The following is a 25,372-nucleotide window of genomic DNA, read 5'->3' as shown; positions in this document are numbered from 1 at the left end:
AGAGTGGTTTTTACTGAAAATCATAAAACAAATCAAACACTGATTCCCATCCAGCTTTCTGATTATCTTAACGAGACATCATTAAGTATTCCTATGGTCTATGAGCCACATGACTGTTGATTGGTCTCACTAAAAAGTGGTTGTTTGTCCAATATGTCTCTGCGTGATGCACCGGTGTCCTGTCCAGGCTGTAACAACACCTGGAGAAACTACTTACAATACTTTGAACTGTAACAAATGAGAAAAGTAATTTCTAAAACTTTCGTTTCTTATCTGTAAAGTTTTCATTTCTGTTCCTTTAGAGTGGGAAGAGTTCTCTTTGAACCATAACAAACTTTGATAAGTTGTTGTCTTATCTACACTTATTTCTCCACCTCTGATCTGCAGAGACCCACCTGTTTGTTACAACTTTAATCTCCACTACTCCTCCAGCTTGTTTTTCATGGTTCAGTCCAGTTCAAATAAAGCTTGATCATGCAAAAACTAAAACCTGAGGAAGATAAAACAGCCCCACTCTGATGAGCTCTGCTTCACAAAAAAAAATTGTCATTTTCTTCTCATGCATTGCACATATAAAGAATCTTTATGCATCAGAAGCACAGACAGCTTATGGTGTCTGAGTGTGTAAAGACAATCTTAGTTGTAAGCTTTTTATATTTATATTTGAAATCAAGGTCAAATGAGGTTAGAGAATAAAGCTGCTGGAGGCAAAAAGAAACAACTGCAGCAGTAAGTAATACAGAGCTAGAGTGAGCAGAGGTTAGCCCTTCAAAAGCTTCTTCCTTAAATTGCAGAGGGAGAATCTAGATTTTCTAGACAGTTATTCTGAGAAGTTTAAAAATGGCTGTCGCTTTATATCAAAATGTTCATTAAAAGAGAATGTATTTTTTATGTATAAAATGGGATGTTAAGGAAAAAGGAAGGCAAGAAATAATTACAACAGCTCTGATAAAAACATGCACAGAGGCCATTTCCTAGAGGAGTTGTGGTGGTAGTTGTAACAAAACCCTGGAAAAGTTTCATCTTACTGAAATATTGGTCAGCCAAAGAGAGGAGTCAGAAGGAGAAGCTACAATATAAACCAATATATTCACTTTGTCGTCGTTTTAGTTTTATGTAGCCTGAAGATGACAGAAACACCACATGGTTCTGAAAGATTTTTCTTAAAATATAAATCTGCAAACCTATCTTCCACAGTATACTTTGGATAACAAAGCATGATGCTCCCACCACCGTGTTTTACAATGAGACATGGTGAGGTAAAGATGAGGTGTGGTGCGAGTTTTTCCTACATTTTGCATGTAGACCAGTTTAATTTTGATCCATCTGGTCAGTGCAGCTTTTTTTCCAGGTTCACTCCAGACTTATACAGTTTAGATGCTTGGTTGTGCCGTATTATTTCCATTTTTCAATGACGTAGTAAACAGTTTTCCCAAGTCTAAGATATATCGTTTTTATGATTTAACCTTTTTCAGTTTTTATTTTTACCACTTTCTCCATTCATGTTGCTAATTAAGTGACATCCCAAAGGGAGGTAAAGGCATTGAATTTTATTTAGTGGTAGGAAAATAAACTTTGGTGAATCCAAATTAAATAAACTGACGGCTGTAAAGTGATGTAATGTAAAAAAGTTTTACATTTCTTTATCTTTTTTTCCTGTTGGACATGGAAAACATATCTAGATATGTGTACATTATGTAATTTAAAACATATTTTTAGACTGTGTTGGAAAACAAAGAAAGAGTTCAAACATGAGAGGCAAGAAGATAAAGCAAAAACTGTCAAAATGAAATACAACCTTTCAAACTGTGATTTTATTCTTGCAAATCTGTTATGATAGCATAACACTTTCTTAGCCAGATGAATCCTCAAAGAACTCTATTTTAATTAAATTAAGGCTTTATTCATCTTTAATTTCTAGTGTCACAATGAACCTGCACTGCATGATTCATTTGAACTGCATCCCGTATCCATGGTGATCCTTGATAACACGGAGAGAGCAAATCTACTCCATATCAAAAGATAACAATCAAAGAAGAGGACTAGCATCACTTTTTCAGTGGGAGTTGCTAAGGAGAGGATAGACATTGCAGCACCATTTTTCTTCATTCCTGTTTGATCCTTGGCTGGATGCCTGGGCAGCATGGGTGTAACGAGAAGCTTAGCTTTTTTCAACAACACTGGAAGAGAAGTAATTACTAAACAAGAAGAGAAATGGACAACCTTGGCAGAAAAGAAAAAGGAGAGAGAAACTGAAGCACAACGAGTGAAGAAGAGTTGGTGGGCGTCCTTGAGGGTGATTATTATGTGGCTTCGTCAGGAAGCAGCAGGAGAGTAACAGGCAATTTAAGCTGTTGTCTATGTTTAGTTACAGACTAAACATGGTTTTTGTTTGGCAGCTTGCAATTAGCACACCCACATGTTTTACACAATTACAGCAGCATTGGATGTGTCTGCTGGACTCTGATGTTTCAGACAAACAGAAACTGTTGTCCTCCAAAAAAATACTGTGAATTTATAGAATTCCTAATTTTGCGTTGAATTTATATTTGGCAGGATGAAGACACGTCCAGGTGTTGCTTTTGTGTTACCTATTAATGAAATGTGAAAGTGTAATGTCCCAGAAAACAGCCTCAGCAGTTTCCAAAAATAGATTCTTGCAATTTAGAGAATTGAAGATAAAACCTTTTTCTTTTTGTTGATTCTGAACCAAGTATTATAATGAAGAAAAGTACTGATTAATGTGGAACATTAATGAGTAAATGTAATGACTCAAGGAGGTTCAAAAGTCTGAGCCAAGAATCAAAGCCAGCTTTCTATCCTAAGAAATGACCCACTCTGAGGTATGAGAAATATGCTACCATGACTAGTACCCTGCATAATAAGGCTTTAGACAGTTACACTTGTAAAACATGCTACAGTAGGATTTATAAATGTTTAATTTAATTAAAAGTGATTTGAACGGAAGAAATGTTTTCTCAAAACATAGAATTGCAAGGTACTCAATTATATAAAGATATTAAGAAGAAATTGAATTCAATTCAATTTATTTATGTACCTCCAATTTACAAGAAATATCATCTTAAAGAAACTTACAACAGAACTAGATCCAGATTACATCCAGAAGAATCTTGTCAGTTCAGTCACAGATCTGTGTTATGTTCTGTGTTTTCTGTGTAGTTATTTTTGAGGTTTTCTGTGTTTAGCAGTGTCCAGTCCTGTCTTCCCTGTTGATTGCTTACCAGGTGTGTCTCATTCCTTGATTACCCTCCTGGTGTATTTAACCCTCCTGTTATGTTCGTTTCTGAGGTACAGCAATAATGTTTGTGGGTCAATTTTACCTGGGGAGTGTTTTATCATGCAATAGTGTCAGAAACCAAAAAATTCCTCCAAAACATTTTTGTATCTGATTATTAACTCCGATATTAATTTGTGCAATGATGTTTTTTTATTTCTCAGAAAGGATTAATGACGACAATTTACTCAATTACTCATTTGGACATAAAAAATGTGAAAAAAACCTAGACACACACACAAAAAAAACATTAATTTCCTTGAAATTGATCTTTGGTGATTTTTTTTTATATTACTTTTTTTTTTTTTGCAATGAGTGATCTTTCTAATTGAACTGGAGACACACATACTGTTCAGGGTCAAATTGACCCACCAATTAACATCAATATAAATGAGTCATGCAGAGAGTATTTATGCTTTCCTCCACGTCTACTGAGTGTCACTCAGTGTGGGTGGAGTTTGCCCACGGGAACAGAAAAGGTTCCAGTCAAAAGTTGTATGAACACCTGCTTTCTCGCAGTTCATAGTGAAGTAAAGATGGTAGGGAGAAAGTGGGCTTGTGTGTGTCTGTGTGTGCATATGTGTGTGTGGTGAAATATGGTTCATAGCTGCAAGGAAACATATAGAATTGGACATTTTTTAATCTTTTTTTGCACTTTAACTTGACTGCCGGGTCAAATTGACCCGAACAGTATCGATGTAACAAGTAGACGCAGGGGGGGTTACAAATGTGTAAAATGAATAAATTTTCAATTTACATGTAGAGTGCACCTATTAAGACAAATAGAAAAAGTTTCATGCAAAAAAATACTTCCAACTATTCTTAAAATATTTTTTAAACTTTAAAACGGGTCAACATAACAGGAGGGTTAAGTCCACCTGTTGTCTTTGTCTCTTGCCGGGTCCTTGTCTACTGTCATCGTATGTCAGTTGTCGTCTGTAGTTCTCAAATGAAACTGCTTCTCACTTAATTAAATACATTTTGAAGGGCAAAGTTCTCAATTAAAATCAGAGATAATTTATTTCTTCGAGCAATTCTTATCAGCATTTTTCTTATTCTAGAAGTAGAGCCATTATCACATGCTTTTATCCACCCTGATTGTCACTAATATGAAAGGTTTAGGCTTTTCTTGAGAGATGTTTCATAAAGTCACAGCTGACATTTTAAGAGCAGAAATGTCACAGCATCATTTCAGATGCAGAGCTCTCATTAGCCCGATGTTGCAGATAACAGATATTTCACTGAAAGCTCCGACAAAAGAGCAAAATGATGCAAAGGCACCGAGTGCCAGAGGTTAGGGAAGCCGAGCCCAGTGAGTATTGTAACACCTTTTCAGTTCAGTGAATGAAAGATAGAGCTTTTATTATTAAGGTTTTCGTCTTTCAGGGTAATTACGGTTTTCAAGTGCAGATTGAGATAATATCTCTGGCTTCATCCACTGAAAAGGAACCACCAATTTATCTGATAAGAACCTTGAATGCCTTTATGAGGTTATGGGAAATGCATTGAGCTGAAAATCGGTCTCCTCTAAAAGAAGTTTTGAGCATTAGGTTTTCCCAGAAGTCGTAATGATAATGCGTAATGATCAATGATGTTTGCTTGGACACAAACATATCAGAGGATTTGGTGTAGTCTTAAAAAAACACAAAGCTGCTTTTAGGTTCAGAGCCTGAGCTTCAACTAACTCTGATATAAATGCCTCTCTGATAAATTGCTATCTGGCTCAATTTTGAGAAGTCCTTCAGTGGTGGTTATTGGACACATGATGAGGTTTTCCTCCCATCACCCCGAGTCTGTAGTGTGAAAAACAGACTCTCCAAGAGCTCAGCGTTCAGCAGGAAGAGTTGGTGTGTGTGTGAGAGAGAGAGAGAGATTTTATTTTCTGAAATGGTAAACTGGGGCTGTTTGTCATTCTGTTTTTCTGCCTGTTACTCACATGGAATCCAAATCAAACCAAACTAGAGCCAGCCGGTTACCTTTTCCAGTTGTCCTTTCCCATTACAACCGCAAAAATGTTTCCTGTGAATTCATTTCATGAATAATTTATTTAGTTTTACTCACAATTAACAGAATAAACCTTCAAATGAAAATATTTTAAATCAGACGCTCCAATTTGAGTATTTCTCAAATTTATGGACTAACATTATTTTGTTAGTCCATAAATTTGAAACCTTAAAATAAGCAGTGTGCTTCCAAACTGTGATGCATTTTATTGCAAACAAGTCATTACAAATCAAGTTGCTCAAATGTTTCATTCACACAGTCAGCTTTGTGTTTTGTTCTGTGAGGGAGATTAGGTTTATCCACGGTCCAATTAGCATTTCTAAAAAGACGCTGTGGTTGCTGACGTTAAACATAAAGATGATGTGAAGCAGAATTTTCCTTACATTTTCTTCTCTTGACAGGCAAACAGATTAGAAGGCTTATGAAACGCTTATTTTTTGCTTTTTGAAGCACACAAACACGGGTTTGACAGAACCCATCAGAACCTCATGGAATGCTTGGAGAAGAGCCACGGCGTTCCATTCATCTTCACAGTGATGGGTTGTAAATTCCTGGGAGCCAGGCTGAACCCAGACAGTGTTGGTAAAGAAATTACTGTATCTTCTCCAACAACAGCAAACCTCTTTACAGTTTACATCTCATCCACACACTTTTGACCTGCCAGTCAAGATGCTGACCTGTCAACTGGAACAATGAACAGTTCCATTTTCATCCAAGGGCCTCTTTGACAAAATGACAAGCAGCTGCTGCAACCTAACCTTAATCCTCAAAAGGCTTCTTTTTCACCAGTTTTAAGCACCATGGAGGAAAATATGAAATGTACCATATTGGAAAGATGAGTGGATTTTGGTATGAAGGCTGTCTGTCCCAAAGACGATGCAGGATTTTCAAAGAAATGCAAGTTTATTTATTTAGCACCATTCATACAAAGCAATCCAAAATGCTTCACAGGACATCAAAGGAAAGAAAAAACAAAGCATAGCCATAAAAGCATTGCATAAAAGAAAAAAATATGTTAAAATACAGAAATTAAATACATAAAAGAATCAAATGTCTCAACCAATTTATTTGTCAGATGTTTTCATCAAAAGCTGTAAAAACCAAAAAATATGTTCAATCCCACTTTAAAGGAACCAACAGTTTCTGCACCTTTTATGTTTTCAGGTGGTTAGTAGAGAAATGTGTCAGCCAAGACCAATTAGTTTTTTTATTGACCAATAGCAAAATTATAAAATCTCTTCTTTAACAAACAGAGCAGTGATTTAAGAAGTGGAGTGAAATTATAAATATTTTTCCTGGTGATGGTCAAGACTGAGGCAGCAGGATATCCATGATTTTCTGTTTTCTGTTTGGATAAGAAACCTGATATACTTACAGCTTTGTTACAGTTTATTAAGTCACATAAAGTCAATTTAATAATAGACTTTATGTGAATGTTACAGCCAGGTTCCTCGTGTGTCCTTTAGCAGCATTGACTCTAGTTGAGCACAGATATCAGTCCTCACCTTTTTGTTTGAGGGAAAGTCAGTAACACAACACAGGCGATTGTCTACATCATCCAGGAGGAGTGAATCCTGCAAGTTAATGATTTGATACAATCTGCTGAGCTTATACAGACTGAGAAGTTTTTAAACTAATCTGAATAACGAACTGAGTGAAGAGCACTAATTAGTTACTAGGATTAATGCCATGTCTGCTGGTGAAGTAGAAAATTGTGTGACTCCAGCTATTGTTTTGCATTCAATTTCTCAGAAAATAGCTTAAAAATTTAAGGAATGATTGCAAATAATATATAAAAACTGTCTTAATCATTCTAAAACTTTGTGGTGATGGATTTCAGATTGCTTAACCATTACAAAATACCACACAGTAGGCAGAATGAAGGACAAAGCTTTAAAATATTCCCATAAAAGCACTACAAAATAAATGTTTAAACAACCTTTTTTTCTGAAGTTTTTCACACTTCAGCACAAGTGCACAGACTGTGCAGTTTCGTGTGGATCCACTTGTCAGCTGTGGAAGCCATCTTAATGACAACCTCAGATCATCAGTGGCCCTCCAGAGCTCAGAGTGAACAGTATCTCTGTCACCGTGAGTAAAAGCAAACTGATAGATTCATGTCTGTTCTCAGCTGATGTCAGAAAGATGCTTGTGATCACAATTATGAGAGTAGCGCCATTGAAAGGAGAAGTAGTTCACAATTAAATTCATGGTTTTTAAACAGTCGTAGTGTAATACTCCACCAAACCCTCTGAGGATGGCTTGTGTGTCTGGAGAGCTGGGTGAGCATATCCTCCAGTTTCTTGACATTTTCACAGTAATGAGAAGAGATTTCCTCTTGTGTCGGTAAGACTGTTTTTCTGCATTAGTTTCTAAAAATGTCCTGACCTCTATGAGATGGTCTGTCCTCGATGCTGTGACATTTCACGCAACAAGAAAAGCGTTAGCATTTGAGAGAGAATAAATGTGGTAAACTTCCTGCCCAGGAACGTTTGGCCATTCAGACTAGAACTGAAGGACAGACTGAGTCCTTCTTTCCTTTATCTATGTTTGGTTCTGGCATAAAAAAACAGAATGAAATCGACACAATAGATCGCATCAGCATTTCAGAATATGTCGTAATAAAGCAAAGTATTTCCATATTCTGCCCCCTGATGATTCAGGAGAAAAGTGCAATTCAATGTGTTTGTTTTTGAAGCATCGATCTAGTCAGTAACAAGTTTCAAAGACTGGGAGACAAGCAGAGATATATAAATATATATTTTTTTTTTTTTGTGTGTGTGGGGGTGTGTGTGTGTGTGTGTGTGTGTGTGTGTGTGTGTGTGTGTGTGTGTGTGTGTGTGTGTGTGTGTGTGTGTGTGTGTGTGCGCGTGTGCTCTATTTGTGTTTGTGTGGAAGGCAGACAGAGAGAAGGAGAGACAGGCTGCAGTCAAAGAGTCCTGAGTGTGCTTTGTGTGCAAATCAGAAGGTATCTGCAGGCGCTCCCTCCTGCTTTTACCGTCAGGGGAAGGTTTGATGGAGAAGGCCTGTCATGCAGCATCAGGATGAACTGGTTTATCTAATGAGCAAACTCACATGTGACCAGTTACTGACATATTTATCATGATGATAGTAACTGTTAAATGGAGTGCAGTAAAACCCTTTCAGAACGTATGATTTATGATGCAAGGTAAACAATAATATCGTTCGTTCAAGCTCATATTCATCTTCCATTTATTGAATAATATGTAGCACGCCACATCTCCACGGTATTTCTTCTTAAATTTGATACAAAGACTCTGCTATTTTTTTTTATCTTTTGACCAGCCTTTTCATATTCAATTCAATCCAGCATATTCATGTAGCGCCTGTTATAAATATCATCTGAAGGCACTGTACCGTCAAAAGTCAATTCAATTAGCAAAGACGTTAGCACAGAGGCAGCTAAGACGGAAGCAGAAAGTTGCTTAGGAGGGATGAAGTTTCATTTTGAATGCAGGCATACCTCAATATGAAGCACAGTGGAAAAAAGTTTCTAGTTTCTAGCTCCAACAATTTGAAGTGAACAGCAAAAAGGCTGTTCAGATGTTTAATGTGTCGGTGCTTCGCTACATGCACTGAATGATGAGTCCAGATTTTATAGACCCGTTGATAAACAAAACATTAATTAATCCTTGATTGTGCAAAAGAAATAAGATTAACTGAGGAGCCAACAGCTGAGAGATTACATGCATAACACTAAAAATGTTTCTAATGTTTACTTATAGACTATTAAAATAAAACAGGTAAGTGATCTTACCTTGGGTTTTTAGTTACCCTTTGATCTCTGTAGTGCAGCATTTAGCGATGTAGTATTTTTGTTAATTGTTGCCTGTTTGACCAAACTAGAGGCCCAACATTTAAGACAACATTGTGACTTGTTGTCATAGTCAACTCACCAATCATCTTCCTTCTCAGCACATCCTCATCACCAAGATAGTTTTCTTATTTTTCTTAGATCAGAAATCGAATGTTTTGCTGTTAGTCTTGTTTTTCTGAGGCAACTCTGTATTTCAGTGAGTCACCCTGTCCTCATTTTGATCTGTAATGTCCCATATGTTTTGTTCTTCCATCTCCTTCTGGCATCATCCTTTCACTGAACTCGTGCTGCATTTTTCCAAACCAATGGGAGAAATGGTTACTGAAAAAAATGGTATCATTTTTTTTAGTCTGATGCAATATTCACTGTATTTTTGCAAAATTGTGAGCTAAAATCCAGACTAGCAGGCTGTATGAGGTTTAGCAGCATGGCATAAGAGATAACCAGCCAGCCTATTTCTCTCTGTCCCTTTTTGCCTCTGATTAGGCTCCATTTCTGCCTGTCTGCGTAATGAGACTGATATGCTGGTGAACAAAGGCCCAATTTAAGGATAATTACAGTGGGGATCGAGAAGAAAAGAGAAGAAGAACAGGGCAGCGGGTAGGTGAGCAAAGTTGTGAACACGGTCTTGGAGTTAACGCCGCTCTTCCGACTTTAATAAGCACTGAGGCAAAAGATGCTGCAAACACACCAACTTGACTTGAAAATCAACATAAATCAGCTTTGATTGAAACCAGAATTGAGGAAGATGATTTATCAAAGACCTAGCAGTCACTGTGATTTCCTCTATTGATTTTTGATTGAGTTGTGAAGCTAGTTAAAGTGCTAAGATGTCCTTGTTGCAAACAAATCTTGCAGAAGCAAATCATCATGATGATAAACAGAATACTGTAGGTGGATTGTTACGCTACCATTTCAAGTAGCATCCAGTGTTGATTTTAAGGTTTTAATTCTCAAAATGTGGAAGATATATAATTTAAAGGGGTGTGCTTTTGTATAAACTCTCTGTTTGGTAGGCTCAGGTTTGGTAGAAAAAATGTATTTTAAATTGCTAAAGTGTTTACTGAATATATTCTAATCAAGTTAATCAACATTTTAGGAATAATGGAAAGTTCGACTGCAGAATTGCCCAGAGCTAATTCAGCTGCTGCTTTCCTCACATTTAGTTTCCTGGTCCTGATTTCTGAGAGAAATTCTGGAAGTAAGTCAGATACCATCCTGCCACCAGCTTCAGTTCATAGAAAAGGCAAACTGTATTTTTAGCATACAGTTTGGTGCCTGCAGCTCACAATTTGTTAACTTTAAAATCTGACTGGCATCCAAAGAGGGATTAAACCTACTGACCCAGTTTTAGTTAGACTGGTGAGCTGGTAGCACTGTGTCAGACAGGCTGCATAAAGGTCACAGTGGTTCTGGGTTAAGTGCAGCAAATGCAGCTTTTAAATGGGTTTTTATTTTTAATGTGTATCCTGTCTCATTCATATTTGTCCGCGGCTGCATCTGTTTATTTGCTTAAGAATAGCCGTAGTGTCTCCTTTTGCTTACTGTCTGTCTGCTCAGATTAAGATGTTTCAAGTTAAATAAAGTATTCATAATACTGATACATTTATTTACAAGCGTGTGTCTTCATAAGTTTTTAAAATAATGATTTTTTTCAGCATCAAAAATCTGTTTGTATCGGTTGCACCGTGACCAAGAGAGCGAAGCTTTCATCCTTTAACCCAGACATTTTATTGTAAATAATTGAACTGTATTCAGTGTATTGAATATTGTATGTACCAAACCCAGCAGGAGCAGCCAAGCAACAGTAAGTGTTCATGAACTCAGCTGACATTGCTCTAAATGAGAGAAGGAAACTAGGTCAGAAAAGTAGTTAGTGATGCTCCACACACTTAGAGATGCATTAACGTTGAACATTTATATGCTGATTTAATTAAGGTAACTCCCTGCTGTCACAGAAAAACACATTTAAACTTAGCATGAGCTGCTGGTTCCTGATGGTGTTTAATTAATATAAAGCTGATGTGTTTTTTTCATTAGATTTTCATTTTGCAGCTATTAGAGGAAATCCCCATTGTTGCTTTGATATCTGCAACACAGGATCTGTGCAACGATCAAAGTCCTTTATGATTATTTTGAAATTATTTTTAACCATTATAAGGCAGTGATCTAATTCAATGGTTCACATCAGGGATGCTGTGAGATGAAAGTTTCTGACAAATGTCAATAATTATTAAGGAATTATTAAGGTAAAGCTGAAAAAGAAATAAGTTTTTAAAAAATGCATACAAAAGATTCTAATTTCTACACAAGAAAATTTGAGCAAAATTAACAAAAACTTTTTAACTTTTTTTTTTAACTGTAATTGTCTTGAATTATGAAACTCATTTTAATATCAGAGGTCAGTGAAATCAAAAAGCTGTTTTTTAAAGATCATTAAATTGTTAAGATCTTTTAGCATTTCATACTCGTCTGATGCTTTGAATTTAGGGTTCCATAAATTACAGCAAATTTTCCAGAACAATCATTTCTACCATGTTGTTCTTGGTAATATGGGCAGAATTTGGCACAGGAGATATTCCACGGATTTTAAGGAATCTGGATTAAATCTATTCACTTCTTGAAATTGTAAAAACATTGAGATGGGTCAAATTTAAGCCTGATAATTCCACAATGTTTGAGATTTATTTAGCTCTTTTTAATTTGTCAAAAAAGCACCTTTTTCAGTCTTTCTTAACCATTTTTAGTTTCCCCCCAAAATTTTATTAAAATCCTCTTTTGTTCTCTCAAACACAATATTGTTTTCCATCTTGTCTCATGCTGGGATCGACTGGTGATCTGTGCAGGATGTAACCGACTCACCCAGAAGCAGCTGGAGAGGCACCAGCCCCCTGCTGCCCTGCAAGGATAAGCAGGTTTAGATAACGGATGGACGGATCTTGTCTCATGGGTGTATTGTAACACTCTGGTAATTTGGTTTTAAAATTGTACTATATATTAAGGGTGGTAAACTTCATTGTGGTACCCAGCCAGATGCCATAAGTGGATTGAGATTGATTGAAAACACGAAGGAAGCAACTGGAACTCTCTCACACAGGTTTTGGCAATGAAGGATGTGAAAATATGTTTGAGCCTAAATGTCCCCAAACAACTAACACTTTTCAAGGTGAAATATTTCAATCCTATCGTGTAAAAATTCTAATAATTTCAACACATCTGAAGAAATGGACCGTGAATTAAGCTTAAAAATTAAACACAACCTGACTTGTTATCTTTTGCCTCCCTCTGTTTGCTGCAGGATAGCATCTGTCTGTGGTGTGAATAAGATCGGCAGAAAATGAGGCGTGGTATCCTTTAGGGATCCCCCCAAGCCCACAGAGAGCCAGTCTCAAGCTTGAAACTTCAAAATATTATTACGGTTTTGTTTTCATTTTTTTGCATCATTTCTTAATGTTGCAATTATATTTGTTCAACTGGAGTTGTCATTTTTGTGGTCTAAAAAAGAAACATTTTTTGTCGGTTATAAAAACTGAAATTAAGGGGAAAAACATCTCTTGAAGGGATTTCCTCCCTGTATGATGTGCAGACATGGAATACAGATAAACTTGACAAAATGGACAGAATACAGAAAATGAATCAACAAGAGATTTAACAAAACATGAGATTAAGGCTTTTGTTGAACTAGGTCATTGTACTTGTCTTTATTCTTCAGATTTTACCCTGAACACATTTGTTTATTATGGAAGTTGAGTTGTAACGTTAACAATTTATATAACAACAATTGATTTTGTAAGTGCTGGAGTCTCAAACTTATAGTTGTAAGAATTACCAATAAAACGGAAAGATAAACAAAGCCACATTTCTCTTTGGTTCAGTGAGTAAACATTTTACTGTATCCTGCATATCCAAAATTATGCAGGATATAGTAAAAGGAGTGCATCATAGCCCTGAGGTGAAACCCTGTGTGTCCACCCATCCCCCACTCATAGTGTGAACATTTGATGTGGAGGTATAAAAGCTCAAACTGGGGCTGAATAACAAACCATACGCATGTGGCAGGTGTAGCGTTGCTTTGATGAATCCACCGCCACAGCATTTACCTGGCTCCCCCCCCCCCATGCCTCTAATTCCCAGTGGGTGTCTTCTGCTATTTCTCTCCTCTTTCCTCCTCCCTGCTTTTCCTCCTTCCCCTCGGGGGGCAGACTGCTGAGAGGCAGCCTTTTCTCTGACAGCAGGGGAGACAGCTGAGGAGAGAGATGGAGGTGTTGACCACACTGATGGCCATATGTGTGTGGCTTGTTTGGAGTCTGTGTTACTTTTAAAGTCCTCCTGAGGAGCAAAACGAACGTTTGCTAGAAAATATTTATATACGTTCAAATATTGAGGGTAATCATGCAAATGTAGCACTATACTCATCAAGCATTTAGTCACTGGGAGAGTTGAGTAATGTTTATGGTAACATCATTTATATTTTTAGTGTACGTGTTGCCAACCTTTCCATCAAAAGAAGGGATAAAAACTGCTATTTACCTTGTTTTGCATAAATGAAATCACCAGCTGTTTTTCTTCACCTGGTCTCCTCAAATCACAAGTCAGCGTGTTGTTGCAAGGTCTGCATACGCAACCATCTGTCCAATTTATCAAGAAACAGAGTCGGGCTTGTTTGGTCGCCTGCGTGGTTGTTAGCCTGTGAATATTAGAGGAAAACTGATTTTTTTGCTGTTGCTGAAAAGCAAGAGAAAGTTTAATGGTTTAGAATATCTCTATCGAAGGTTTATGTGTGTCTTTTTCCTTACTTATAGAAAATAACACTTAAAATTAACTTTCATAGACAATTTTAATATTAGCCAACCCCAAATAAAGATGGACTTTTAACAAAGAAATGCTATGTTTATTTTATGGCCCAAACAAAAATGGAGAAAACACGTACTCACTACTCATGCTTCTACTATTGATGATAACGTTTAAAATATGCTAAGCTGAGAATGGAATCTGTCCTTCCTGTATTTGCTTTTCTTTATAAAAGCTTTTGAATTTCCTGCTGCTTTACTGCAGTGAAAGTAACACAAAACTGATGGCTTCACCTGTCTAATTAAGAAAGAAGTAAAAAAAAGAGGCCTTATCTTGTGTTCCCAGAGAATTGTGTGGATGAATAAAACATCCAGCGGACATTAAACACACAGGTATTTTCCTTGTTCTCTCTGTGTTGTCAGTCACAAATCCTCATTATTGTGGAAAGAACACACGTAGGAGGAATTTAATTTGAATGTAGCAAAATAATAATAAAAAAACAGCCACTGCTGATCACCTTGAACTGCCTTAGAGCTACATTAGAGGCAAACATTAAATAGGACTGACAGACGCTCAACACAGGTCACAGCTTGTTTTATTCTCAATTCAAACAAAGAGAGCAGGGACAAGGTTGCACACTGAGAAATTACGTCAGGTATCAGCACATCTAACGACATCACAATATCTCACTGGAGTGCTCTTGACAACATATCCAACGTTACAAATTGTGGGGAACAGAAGTGTTACACAAATAAAATGTAGCTGCAGTTGAAGCCCATCTATGAAGGTAACAGTACACAGCAGAAGAGTCTTGGCGAGAGACAGTTATGTACAGCACATCTCATTTTTAAAACATTAACATCATGTTTCAGAAAACTACAAGCCTTGCAGCAGAGGCAAAATGTTCAGAGATCTAATCAGAAAATATATCCTGTTACTACGATGTATACACACAAAGCTAGGCTCAATGCAAAATGTATGTACACTTTAGGGGATGGCTGGGTTTATGGCACAGAACACTGAAAATTATGATTTTAGTGTACAGGTTATCAAACATCAACTATAGACGCATAAATGATCTTCAACTGGAGCAGATATGAATGTGGCTGATAGGCTGAAGAGATTTTCTTCAAATGCAAAGCCAGAGATGTGGGCAAGAAATGTTTGTTAAATACAACAGGAATTATATGTACCAACAGTAATACTTCAAAACACTTGAGAAACAAGAGTTAGAGAGAATCTACACTAAAGGAACATGACATGTTGCTGTAACTGGTGGCTTTATACAAAGTATGGAAATCACTTACAAAACATTTATAAATTAGAGTAAAAATGAAAGAGTAATAAATTAGAGGAAAGAGTAAAAAGAGCAATGAGTGGGCAGCATGTGCATGTATGAACTTTAACTGGATCTCAAAGTTAATTCCTAAAGAAAATGAGCATACAGGTGGGCAGATATCATGTTCAGGTTATGTCTTAGCGCGTGTTCATGTCCCTGCATGTCCACAGAGCTTAACTTAGAGGGAACTGAACTCCCCAGCACTCCGTTTAGACAAGAAAGGAAATACCTTCAAGAACAAAGAGAAGTTATGTTAGCTTGTGTTCAAGCACTGCTGCTGCAATGACCAAAAATGACATAAAATCTACGCTGAATCAATGTCTGCATGCAGGATTTTACTCTATATTTGTTGTTTCTTTTGTCTACGGTTCTAAATATTTACCAACTTGTCTGTGTCTCTGCATACTAATCTACCTTCATTTTTATTTCATTTTTATTAAGTTTATGTTCATGTGATTCTGTTCACATCTGGCAATCATTGGTTCAGCGAACTCAGTGGCCCTCGCCACTCGGAGGTTTAGCTTCGTGGCCTGCTGCCCCTCCGGGCAGCCAGGGGGAGACAGAGTGCGAGGTGGTCTGCTTGGCCATGCTGTAGTGGCTGATCACTGTGTAGAAACGACCCCGTGAGTTGGCGTCTTGAGCAGCATAGTAGGCCTCAAGTGATGCAGGGATGCACCGCTTATGCTGTGAGAAGAAGAAGAAGCAGATTTATGCATTAAATCAAAGTATTTCTTCCTTGCACCTAATTTGGACCAATGCCTCCATCAATTCTAACGTCATTTCAACAGATTTATTACTATAGTGCAAGGGTGGGCAATCCTCTAAGGCTGCCTAGAGTGGCACTCGGATAAACTTTTGCGTGTCTCTAGCTGAAATAAATATGAATAGTGTACAGCTACTAAGCCCAAAACAAACAGAAAGATGAATTGTTAACATCTCATCTGCACATTTCCTTCAGTGTTTGTATTTAGATTATTTCCTTGTTGGTCTTGCCATATTCTATTCAGTCCCCTGTATTCATTATTGTGCAAAAGTTCTTGCCATATACTTTAATTCCTTTGTATTTAGTTTCTTAGTTTATTCTTGCATTTTGTTCTTTGTACATTTGGATTTTGATTTCTTAGATTAGTGCTGATTGTCAGTTTCTTTAAGTCTCAGTTTTCCCCAGTGTTTATCAGTCACCTTCCCTCAGCCTGGTAGTTTGCTCCCTTCCCTGGTAGTTTTCCATCCCCCAAACTCCCTCTGCCTTCACTCTCCCTCAGCTGATTCCCATCTGTCTCTAATCAATTCATCTGGTTTGATTTGTCATTTCTGTCTCTCCTCAATATTTAAGTTCCTCATTGGTTTTACTCCTTTTTCCCATTCAGTTCGGGGTTCTTGGACATTCATTTATGTTTTTGTAAGTTATTTTATTAAATAATGCTGTTTGATTTCAACGTATGTTTTGCTCTGCATCTGTGTCCTTCCCAAACACAGTTGTGTTAGTTTCTGTATGTTATGCAATCAAGCACTAAGGAAATGTGTGTTGTAGGTATATCTATGTAGAAAACAACTGCCAATCATTGTTTTTAAACGCATGGCAGCTTTATTGGATTTAAGGTCAGGATTAGTGAGAAACTTCAATCTTTCTCCCTTGATATTCTGGCTTTAATCTAACAAAGGACTAAAATTTAATGTTTTCTACATTAAAGCCAGGATATATTGAGGGACTTGGAAGGTGACCTCCTCCATGGCACAGTAACTTGGTTCTGCATCCGTTCATATACCATAAAATAACAGTTTTTACTGCAACAAATCGTTGGACAGTGCTGCATCTGAGAGCTATTTTCTTTTGACCTCAGCCTTATGGAAATCCAGAATTTTATGCTGATTATTATAAAACAGCTACAGGGCTACAATTTCTCTATTCACTCCTTAATAGCTATAGCTAATAACTTCTGGCTGCAGATTTAATAGTCTACGGCTGTTTAGTAAATTACACCTGATTACACAGGTCATAAGAAAGTCTCTGGTTGTCTAGAAACCATGAGTCTCCTCCTGTAACTTAACCTCTGAATACAAAAGTAGGTCAGGAGCAGCTTTTTTATCTGCTCTCATAAGGGACTGAACTCACCCTTTTTTCTTTATTTAGATAGGTGACAAAGGAAAGATGGCGAAAGTCAAGGGCACAGAATTGAGGGCTTTGCTCAGGGACACTTCTAGCTACGAGTACAGCTTGACAAATTACCATAGCTTAAGTGACTTTTAAGGTACGCTTCAACAAAGAAGAAAATGATCATATCATGATTCTGTGGTAAGTTTTATTGATGATGTGCACTGGTTTGATGTATCCTTTGGTCTACCTTCCTATGAAGCTTGTTTTTAGACCCGAGTGTTTGATATACCTCATGTCCTCATGTCCACTCACAAATGTATAGTTTTCACCATAGTCTTTTGGGGAGCAATAATGATATTACAGTTTATACAATGTAGAGGAGAAAAAGAAAAGAACTTGATGGAAGGTGGTTTCTCACCAGAATATGAAAACAGTTTTTATCCTTGACGTTTAACAAATTAACAGTGAGTAAACAGCAGATTTACCTCACTGTATTTATGTAAAACAAGCCCTGTTGTTGCTTTTCTTCTTCAAAAGAAATGGACATAGTTTTCTTTATCTGCTGCGCTGTTGATCGCTATACTGAGATCAGTAATGTCCCCAACAGCATCCGGAAAAGAAGACAGAAATCTGGGCAAAAGACAATTTTTTCCCAAGGAATTTGTTTTCAAAATTGAAAAAGTCCTGTGAATCAAATGAGTAAAAAACAAAACAAAACAAAAAAAAAAATAGAACTAAATCTGACCAACATAACTGCCAAAGTATGACCGTCATTTCCATTTCATGGTACTCAAAAGTCACTGTGACAAACAAGTGATGTTGCTTCTATTTTTCTCTTTCTTTACAAGTTTCACCTCAAAATGCCTAACATTTGAGAGATTACTCAAAGCTCTTGCCTTATAAATGAATCCATCTGGGCAGGCGTGGTCGTAAGTGAAAGCTTTATAAACCACCAGGAACACGATGCAGGCGAGGAAGGCCAAGGCCAGGATGATCAGAATGGTCACCTGGAGGGGAAACAGACACATGGTCAGTGTGTCTGTCAGAGCAGTATGGCGGATCTGGTGTGTATATGCAAGACAGTTAGAAAAATGGAGTGTGTGCACTGGAGTGTGTCTGCATGCTGTCATTATAAATGGTAAGATGCTGCTGACTGAGGTCAATGGCTCCTGGAGGCAAGGAGTTCTGCTGAGTTACATGATGGATATCTCAAGATGGGATACGGTTTGAAACTACCTTGTTTCTATTAACACTACATGGTTCAGTGAAAAACAACATATAAAATCACTGAGGTGAATCAGAAGACAGGTTACATCTTCTTTAATCCTCTTGTTTTGATTTTGTTTGTATTTGATTTTTCTGTCCTCATACACTGCAGGATTTATCTGCATATGTTGTGATACCACATGATGAGTATCAACCACCTTTAAGACATGCACTCTAATAAGGTTGTCAAAGCTTTTGGAAAACACAAACAGACTATCACAGATTCTACCGCCGTATTTTGTAGTTTGCATATGGTGATTTTTCACATATTTATCCCTCTTTTCACTCCAATCACGCCTGGAGTGTGCTTCTAACAGCCCAGTTTAGACTATCTACACACATACAGATGTGCTCCTTACTGTACTCACTTTAATAATAAAACTTTAACTACATGACATTAGATTCACTCATGTACCTCTCAAGACTGCAAAAAAATAAGTCAGGAAATCAGGAAGCAATAACTCATTTTTTTTTTTTATCTCAAATTTATACAGTCATGTTCAATATATTATCTCTTCATACGAGGATTATTTGTCAGATTAAAAGTGACTAATAAATAACCTGTGAAACAGTTTTTATTAAGCCCATATGTCTATAGGTTTTTAAAAGGTTTGCTGTAACAAACCATTTAAAAATGTAAGCGTAATAATCATAACAAAGGTTTGGAAACAATCTTTGTAAACGATCCATAAAATTGCTTCGTTTTATGAATTTAGCTGCTGAAATGAAATTTTCAGTAACTTTTCAGTAATTAATTATTAACGACTATAGCAACTGATTATTGTAAATTACAACATAGTTTGCATGTAGCCTGACTTCCTCAAATTTGAACTTTAACCTACTTAAGCTGCTTTTATTGAAGGTAACTATAAAAGAAATTGTCTATTTTGACAGGTCGGTGGTGGATTTCCAAAAGTGTGTAATCTGACTAGACTGTCATGTCACAAAATAAGATACTCCTATCAGTTCTCAAATGTCTCTTGAGCGGATTAGGAAAGTCAACACCAAGCAAAAGCCCTAGTAAATCTACTGATGCAAATGGAGATAAAGTTGTAAAATATTCTTTTCCCTGGTAGACAAGATAACGCTGCTGTTGGCTATATTTTAAAAAGGGGAATGCCCCTTTAAATTTTCAACATGAAATCCTGATATCATAAATTAGAGTGAACATTTAATTAAAATTATGCAAATCAAGTTCAAAGGATAGCTGTAGGTACGTGTGCAGTACTGAGTTATGATTGCGTTTTTTCTTATCCTCAAAAATAAAACGCAACTTCAGATTTTGGTTGTAATACAGCTGAAGAAACCAATTTTTCGTGCATGGCTGAATATTTCTAATGTTCTGTTTTCCATCCTTGACTAGTGCTGCAGCCATTTCGCATTACCGCTCTGCACACAATCTGTCACAGTGAGATGTCAGAGCAATTACACAAGTAAGATCATCAGTCTCCAGCAGTGTTATGAGGGCGGACAGGGACATGCACGCTAAGTGACTGTTTACCCGGTGTCAACTGAGGGACACAGCTCTCACCCTTGGTCGCTTCTGACACTCCTGCAAAATTACATCTCCCCACATCTCACAGTGCCATACGTTAAAAGGATGCATTTAAAGTCACTGTGACCCGCCTTTTGAAACTACAGCAGGCGGGAAGTGACTGATTAAGACCCGCTCAACGGCTTCTTTTGAATCGATCAATAGTGATGGAAATTAAATGTCTTATTAAGAAGAGGGATTATAGTAAAGCCTCTCAGATCACTGAGGACGCAGCAGAAGTGTTTACTATCTGTATACTTTGGTTAGACACATGAAATAAAGCCTCCAGTTATAAATGAGTGGGGGGATTATTCACGTCTGTGTACAAGTAGAACAGAATAAACCTGATCTGACTTTATCTATACATTTGCAGTGTTTATGTCAAATAGTCAAATATCGGCCAAATACCAAGACCACCCACAGCCTTCTGAGTATTATTTTTCAATCACATTCCAGTTTTATTTGAAAAAATATAGCATATTATGCAATCAGCACAAACAAAACCACTTTATTTTTTTACAAAGTATTTAATGACATTTAAAGATGAAAGACGGTGACTGTTTTTAACATTAAAATGTTCATCTTAACTCCACCTTCAGTCAAAGCAACACCTCATACAAATACATACTTCACCACTTGTACTAAATAGTTGCTCAGAATTCCCTATTGATGGTGCTGTGGTCATGTGGAGCACAAATCCATAAAAAATGTGACCTTTCTCTATTATTCATGACCCGACTGAACTCGGCTATAAACCTAAGGATGTTGACAGAGCATCAGCACAGCTCAGAGATTATTTTCTCCATGCATGATATGACATTATTCTTCAGGTCCCTTGTTTTATTCTTCAGGATAAAACAAAGAAAGTGGACACATTTAGTATCACCAAGCAGAAACCATATATAGGAGCAAAACCCAGGGGAACACTAAAAACAGACACAGGAAAACTGCCTGGAAACAGAATTATAAACTATTTCCCATGGTGCCGTCACTCACTGTACAATGGTGTGTTTTCCAACACCTCTATCACCACAAACACAACCTACTTACTGAGTATCACAGATAACAGTTTGCTTATCTTGAATGCAGGTGGAAGCACACAATGTAAACACTAATCAGACAAGAAACAATGTAAAAGTCTGCCAGTACCAGCTGCTGAAGAACACGTCTCTCATAATGTTGCAATGAGGTTCACATGTTTGGTGCTTTTGGGGCGATGTTCGATGCCGATACCCTAAACACAGTGCTTGCAAAACATCCAAAGTGGTTGATACTGGTCTCGTATATAACCAGACCGTATTCTCCCAGTGGGCCACTGACTGATTCTAATGAACTCCAGGATTTTTTAACAAACTCCAAAGTGGTGTTTTAGTTATTTTTTTCAGGCGTGGAGTCTTTTCCCATTAGTATTCATTGGCGATGACTGTAGCTACAGTGTAGATTACCACTATGTGTGTGAATCTGTGCATGGATGAATCAATGATAGTGTAAAGAGCTTTGGAGACTTTAAAAAATGCAACAAGTGGAAGATGTTTTCCTAATTCCAGGTATTTGTAAAGGCTCTGTGTCCTTGGCTCATGGAGAACTCTTAGGATTTGTTTGTACTTCTCAGTCTGAAACTTGGGCCTGGACCTTATTGTTACAGCTGGTTTATGGACAAATTTTGCTCTTTCCACTCCTGGATTAGGTTCTAAAAGTTACAACCCTGTTAACCTTTTTGGTTAAAGGGGCCTGAGAGAGCAGTTTGCTTAATTAGACATCTTAATCTTCATTAAAATGGCTAATTTATGGTCAAATAATGAACTGCATTTTAAGTACTCACAAATTTCAGCATTTTTCTATAGATCTTTTAAACAGTTTTTGGATCTCATTTTATTTGTTTTTAATATATTTTCTTTGTTTCAGCTTTAGTCATAACTTGATTTATAGTCATAACTTGATTTATAGTCATAACTTGATTTATAGTCATAACTTGATTTATAGTTATGACTTGATTTATAGTTATCACTACCTACCTTTTTCCTAAAAATACCTCAGTGTGAATCTTTTTTTTATTTATTTTTTTTATAAATCCTAGTGAGTGTTATCAACAAAATACACTCTGCTTGAATTATTTGCAGCTTCATGATAAATCAAAAGTTCAAAGGCATTTTCTAATTGGCTTTTTTCACAGCCAGTTTTCACCAGCATTTCACATATGATTGGCCTTCTTTTTTTCTTAATAACATTGTGTGATAGAATGCAACGCACCACCCACACTTTCACCGCTGTAAGCTGACGGGCCATATGGAACAGCAAACACCACCTCATATTCTCTAAAGGAACAAGAGTGTGTGCGTGCGTGTGTGTGTGTGTGTGCGCCTGTGTGAAGGGTGAAAAAGAAAGGTGGGAGTGTGACAGTAGAGAAAAACTTATTTGATAAACTGAGTGACAGAGGAGGCAAAGTGAGATATGAAAGAGCAGGAGACAAAGACAATAAACCAACAACAGAAAGGCAGACAGAGTATGAGACCCAGAGGTAGATGGAGATTGCTTCATTTTTTGGTTGCAGCTGTGAAGTGTGGATAGGCAGAAATGTAAGCTAGAGGACAACGCTAACGCAATTTTACCTCCTATTGACAACATAAATACTTCTGCAAAACACTGCATGCTTGTAAAATAAGAATGCAGTATAAATGAGATATATAAATCAATATAAAATGAGACCTTTCATTGTGAGAAACAAAACTGAAGAGCTTAAATGAGATTGACCAAGTTAAGGCAAAGGCCAGAATGTTACTCTGACTCAACATTTAAAAGCAGACAGACTATAAGCACAATGCCCTTTTAAAAGATAATTAGAGCAATCAGACCTAATTTAGGTTCAATATCAATTCACCAGCAATCACCCTTATCTGGACAACAGCTGTGGTATTGATTAAATGTAGTCCCAGAACAGTTCCCACCAACATTTTAACACATTTCTATTTGATTATCTTGTTTTGAGGAGTTAAAAGTCATTCATCATTGGACAGATGTGGATGGAATATCAAAATGAAAGCAGTGAAAAAAAAATAAAAAATCTGTTTTCTTCAGACTTTCCAAGACTGTGCATGAACCTTGACAGTTCTCTCTTTTATTGATTTTCTTTTTCTCCTGTGTTTCAGGTTTTCATTCTCAGCAAAGAGAGAATTTTTGTTTTGTTTTCAGCTTGCCGAAACAAAGACGAGTCACAAAGCAGAGTGTTGTGGGAGACCGCTGCCTGTGAGCCGAGTATCTGAGACAGGCTGGAGGGATGTCAAGGAGGCTCTGGAGAGGGATTTGGGCTCTCGAGGACAGCTTATCCGGTTGACACAAGCACGGCTACAGTAGTCAGGCAGCAAAGTACAAACACTCCACTGTCGAGACGCATCGTGTCTCTGATGAAAACACGATTGGTTAAAATGTCAACTTGAGGAAACTCGAGATTCTGCTTGGGTGTAAGGTCAGCCGAGGTCAGCACATGAGCACAGATTCGTCTGAAATCAATTGGCTACTTCGTTCACACCAAAAGACAATGTGTTTTTTATTGAGTGTGAAGGAATTTTCCTCATATAGAACCTTTTTTTCAAGCAAACATCCCTAGGATTCAAGAAACCCCTTCACTAACTGTACTTCTGTGTATGCTTGGATCGCTAAACTCAGGTTTTTAGGTAAAAAAGCCTCATTTTGCTCAGGCGTGATCAAATATAAACTTCCTCACTCTGACTATGCCTATCCAGAAGTTGCAAATGTTTTCCACTTGAATATCCCCCACCACTTTGCAATGACAGCAGAGAAAGAGTGGCAGGATTTTCTTTTTAATCTGAACGAGCTTTTGACAGAGTAAGGATTTTAGATTCCACAGATTATTCTTAAATAACACAAAATAGAAACATTTTAAATTCTTAATATTTGTAAAAAGAACATTAAACACGTAAGAACTGAATTATACTCATCTATTAGTCAATTCAATTCAAAATAATCAAAAAAATATTTGATCCAATGTCAAATAAAATCCAGCAGCTCACATGCTGCACAGGGAGATTTAAATTCTGCACATCAGAGGAAAAGAGGGATGTGGCTTATTTTTCCTGGAGATTTACACAGCCTTCATTTAATCCCAAAAATTATTTTTAAGGAAAGTTAGGATTATATTTTATACTTTACTGCACGTCAGATTTTTCTAATGAAAGTTTTCTAAAAGCACCTAGACACCTTAGATCTGACCGTCCCCGTAGATCAGGGGTCCCCAAACTTTTTCCTGTGAGGGCCACATAGCTGTTCCTTTCTCTGGTCGGGGGCCGGTCTTAGGTTTTTGGAGAAAGAAACCTTAGAAAATTCTTATCGACGGGGGGAGGGGGGGGACGACACATTCGCGCTTTTAGATAGATTTTTACCCAGAATGCAAATGGAAAAAACCGTGAGTGAAACGGTGACTGGGACTGACTAGTATATATTCCATTGAGGGAAAGTTAGTTTCACATCTGCTCAAGCCCCCTGGTGGTTGAAGAAAAATCCACATATAAACCGGAAAATACAATATATGAAAAAAAAAAAACACTGAATGCTCTCTGGTATGAGGAGGCGGGCCGGATCCGGCATTGTTCAGGGGGGCCGGACCAAATGACGTGGCGGGCCGTAGTTTGGGGACCCCTGCCGTAGATTGTATCCTTCAAATCGTCCTCAATGGACTTTAGATGAAACCAGAAAAAAAACTTTTATTAAACTCCTGTGCTGTCAGTAGATTTCAAAATACACTCTAAAATCATTTTAAAATCTTAACACTGGTGAAAAATACATGAATGCTCTCAGGGGTTGCACTTAGGATACAAATTTGACTTCATAATCACCAAAACAAAGTTGTATTTCACTGAGAATCCACAAAATATTCCCAAATATTTCCCAGAAATTATGAAATAATAGTGTCAAAAAAGACTGAGCAGGAGGATTGTTTTTGTAGATTATTTCAAAAATAAATGTTTCGGCATGTTTGATGTAAGCATTGAAGGAAGGTGGCTTCACAAAGGAATCCACAGTTTGAGGCTTTTCTACATTTTTTCCCCTCACTGAGTCAAAGGGAGGACAACTACAGATTAAACTTCTCTTTAATCTGCAGTTTTAGAGTAGAGTTACAGTGGGACCTGTGCCTTCTGGATTTGTTTCGGGGTTACTTTTCCTCAGCTTAATCATTAGTGCATACATACTATATT

The 25,372-nt window shown here is 37.2% G+C and overlaps 1 protein-coding gene across 1 annotated transcript in view; it reads right to left on the bottom strand.

The window, feature by feature from the left end:
* Window positions 1–14,506: 14,506 nt before the first annotated feature.
* Window positions 14,507–25,372, bottom strand: part of nsg2 (neuronal vesicle trafficking associated 2) — a 32,010-nt gene continuing 21,144 nt past the window's right edge. Inside the window, exons 4-5 of the mRNA XM_015009263.2 lie at window positions 18,259–18,369; window positions 14,507–15,951 (exon numbers count right to left, since the gene is read on the bottom strand). Of these exons, the coding sequence (XP_014864749.1) occupies window positions 15,760–15,951; window positions 18,259–18,369 (303 nt within the window). The 3' untranslated portion in view covers window positions 14,507–15,759. The remainder of the gene's footprint in view (window positions 15,952–18,258; window positions 18,370–25,372) is intronic.

This window comes from Poecilia mexicana, unplaced genomic scaffold (genome assembly GCF_051168715.1).
Source record: "Poecilia mexicana isolate PSO_F unplaced genomic scaffold, ASM5116871v1 scaffold_14, whole genome shotgun sequence".
Taxonomy (NCBI): Eukaryota; Metazoa; Chordata; class Actinopteri; order Cyprinodontiformes; family Poeciliidae; genus Poecilia; species Poecilia mexicana.
Note: the sequence above shows the minus strand (reverse complement) of the source record. Positions and strands in the feature narration are given on the sequence as shown.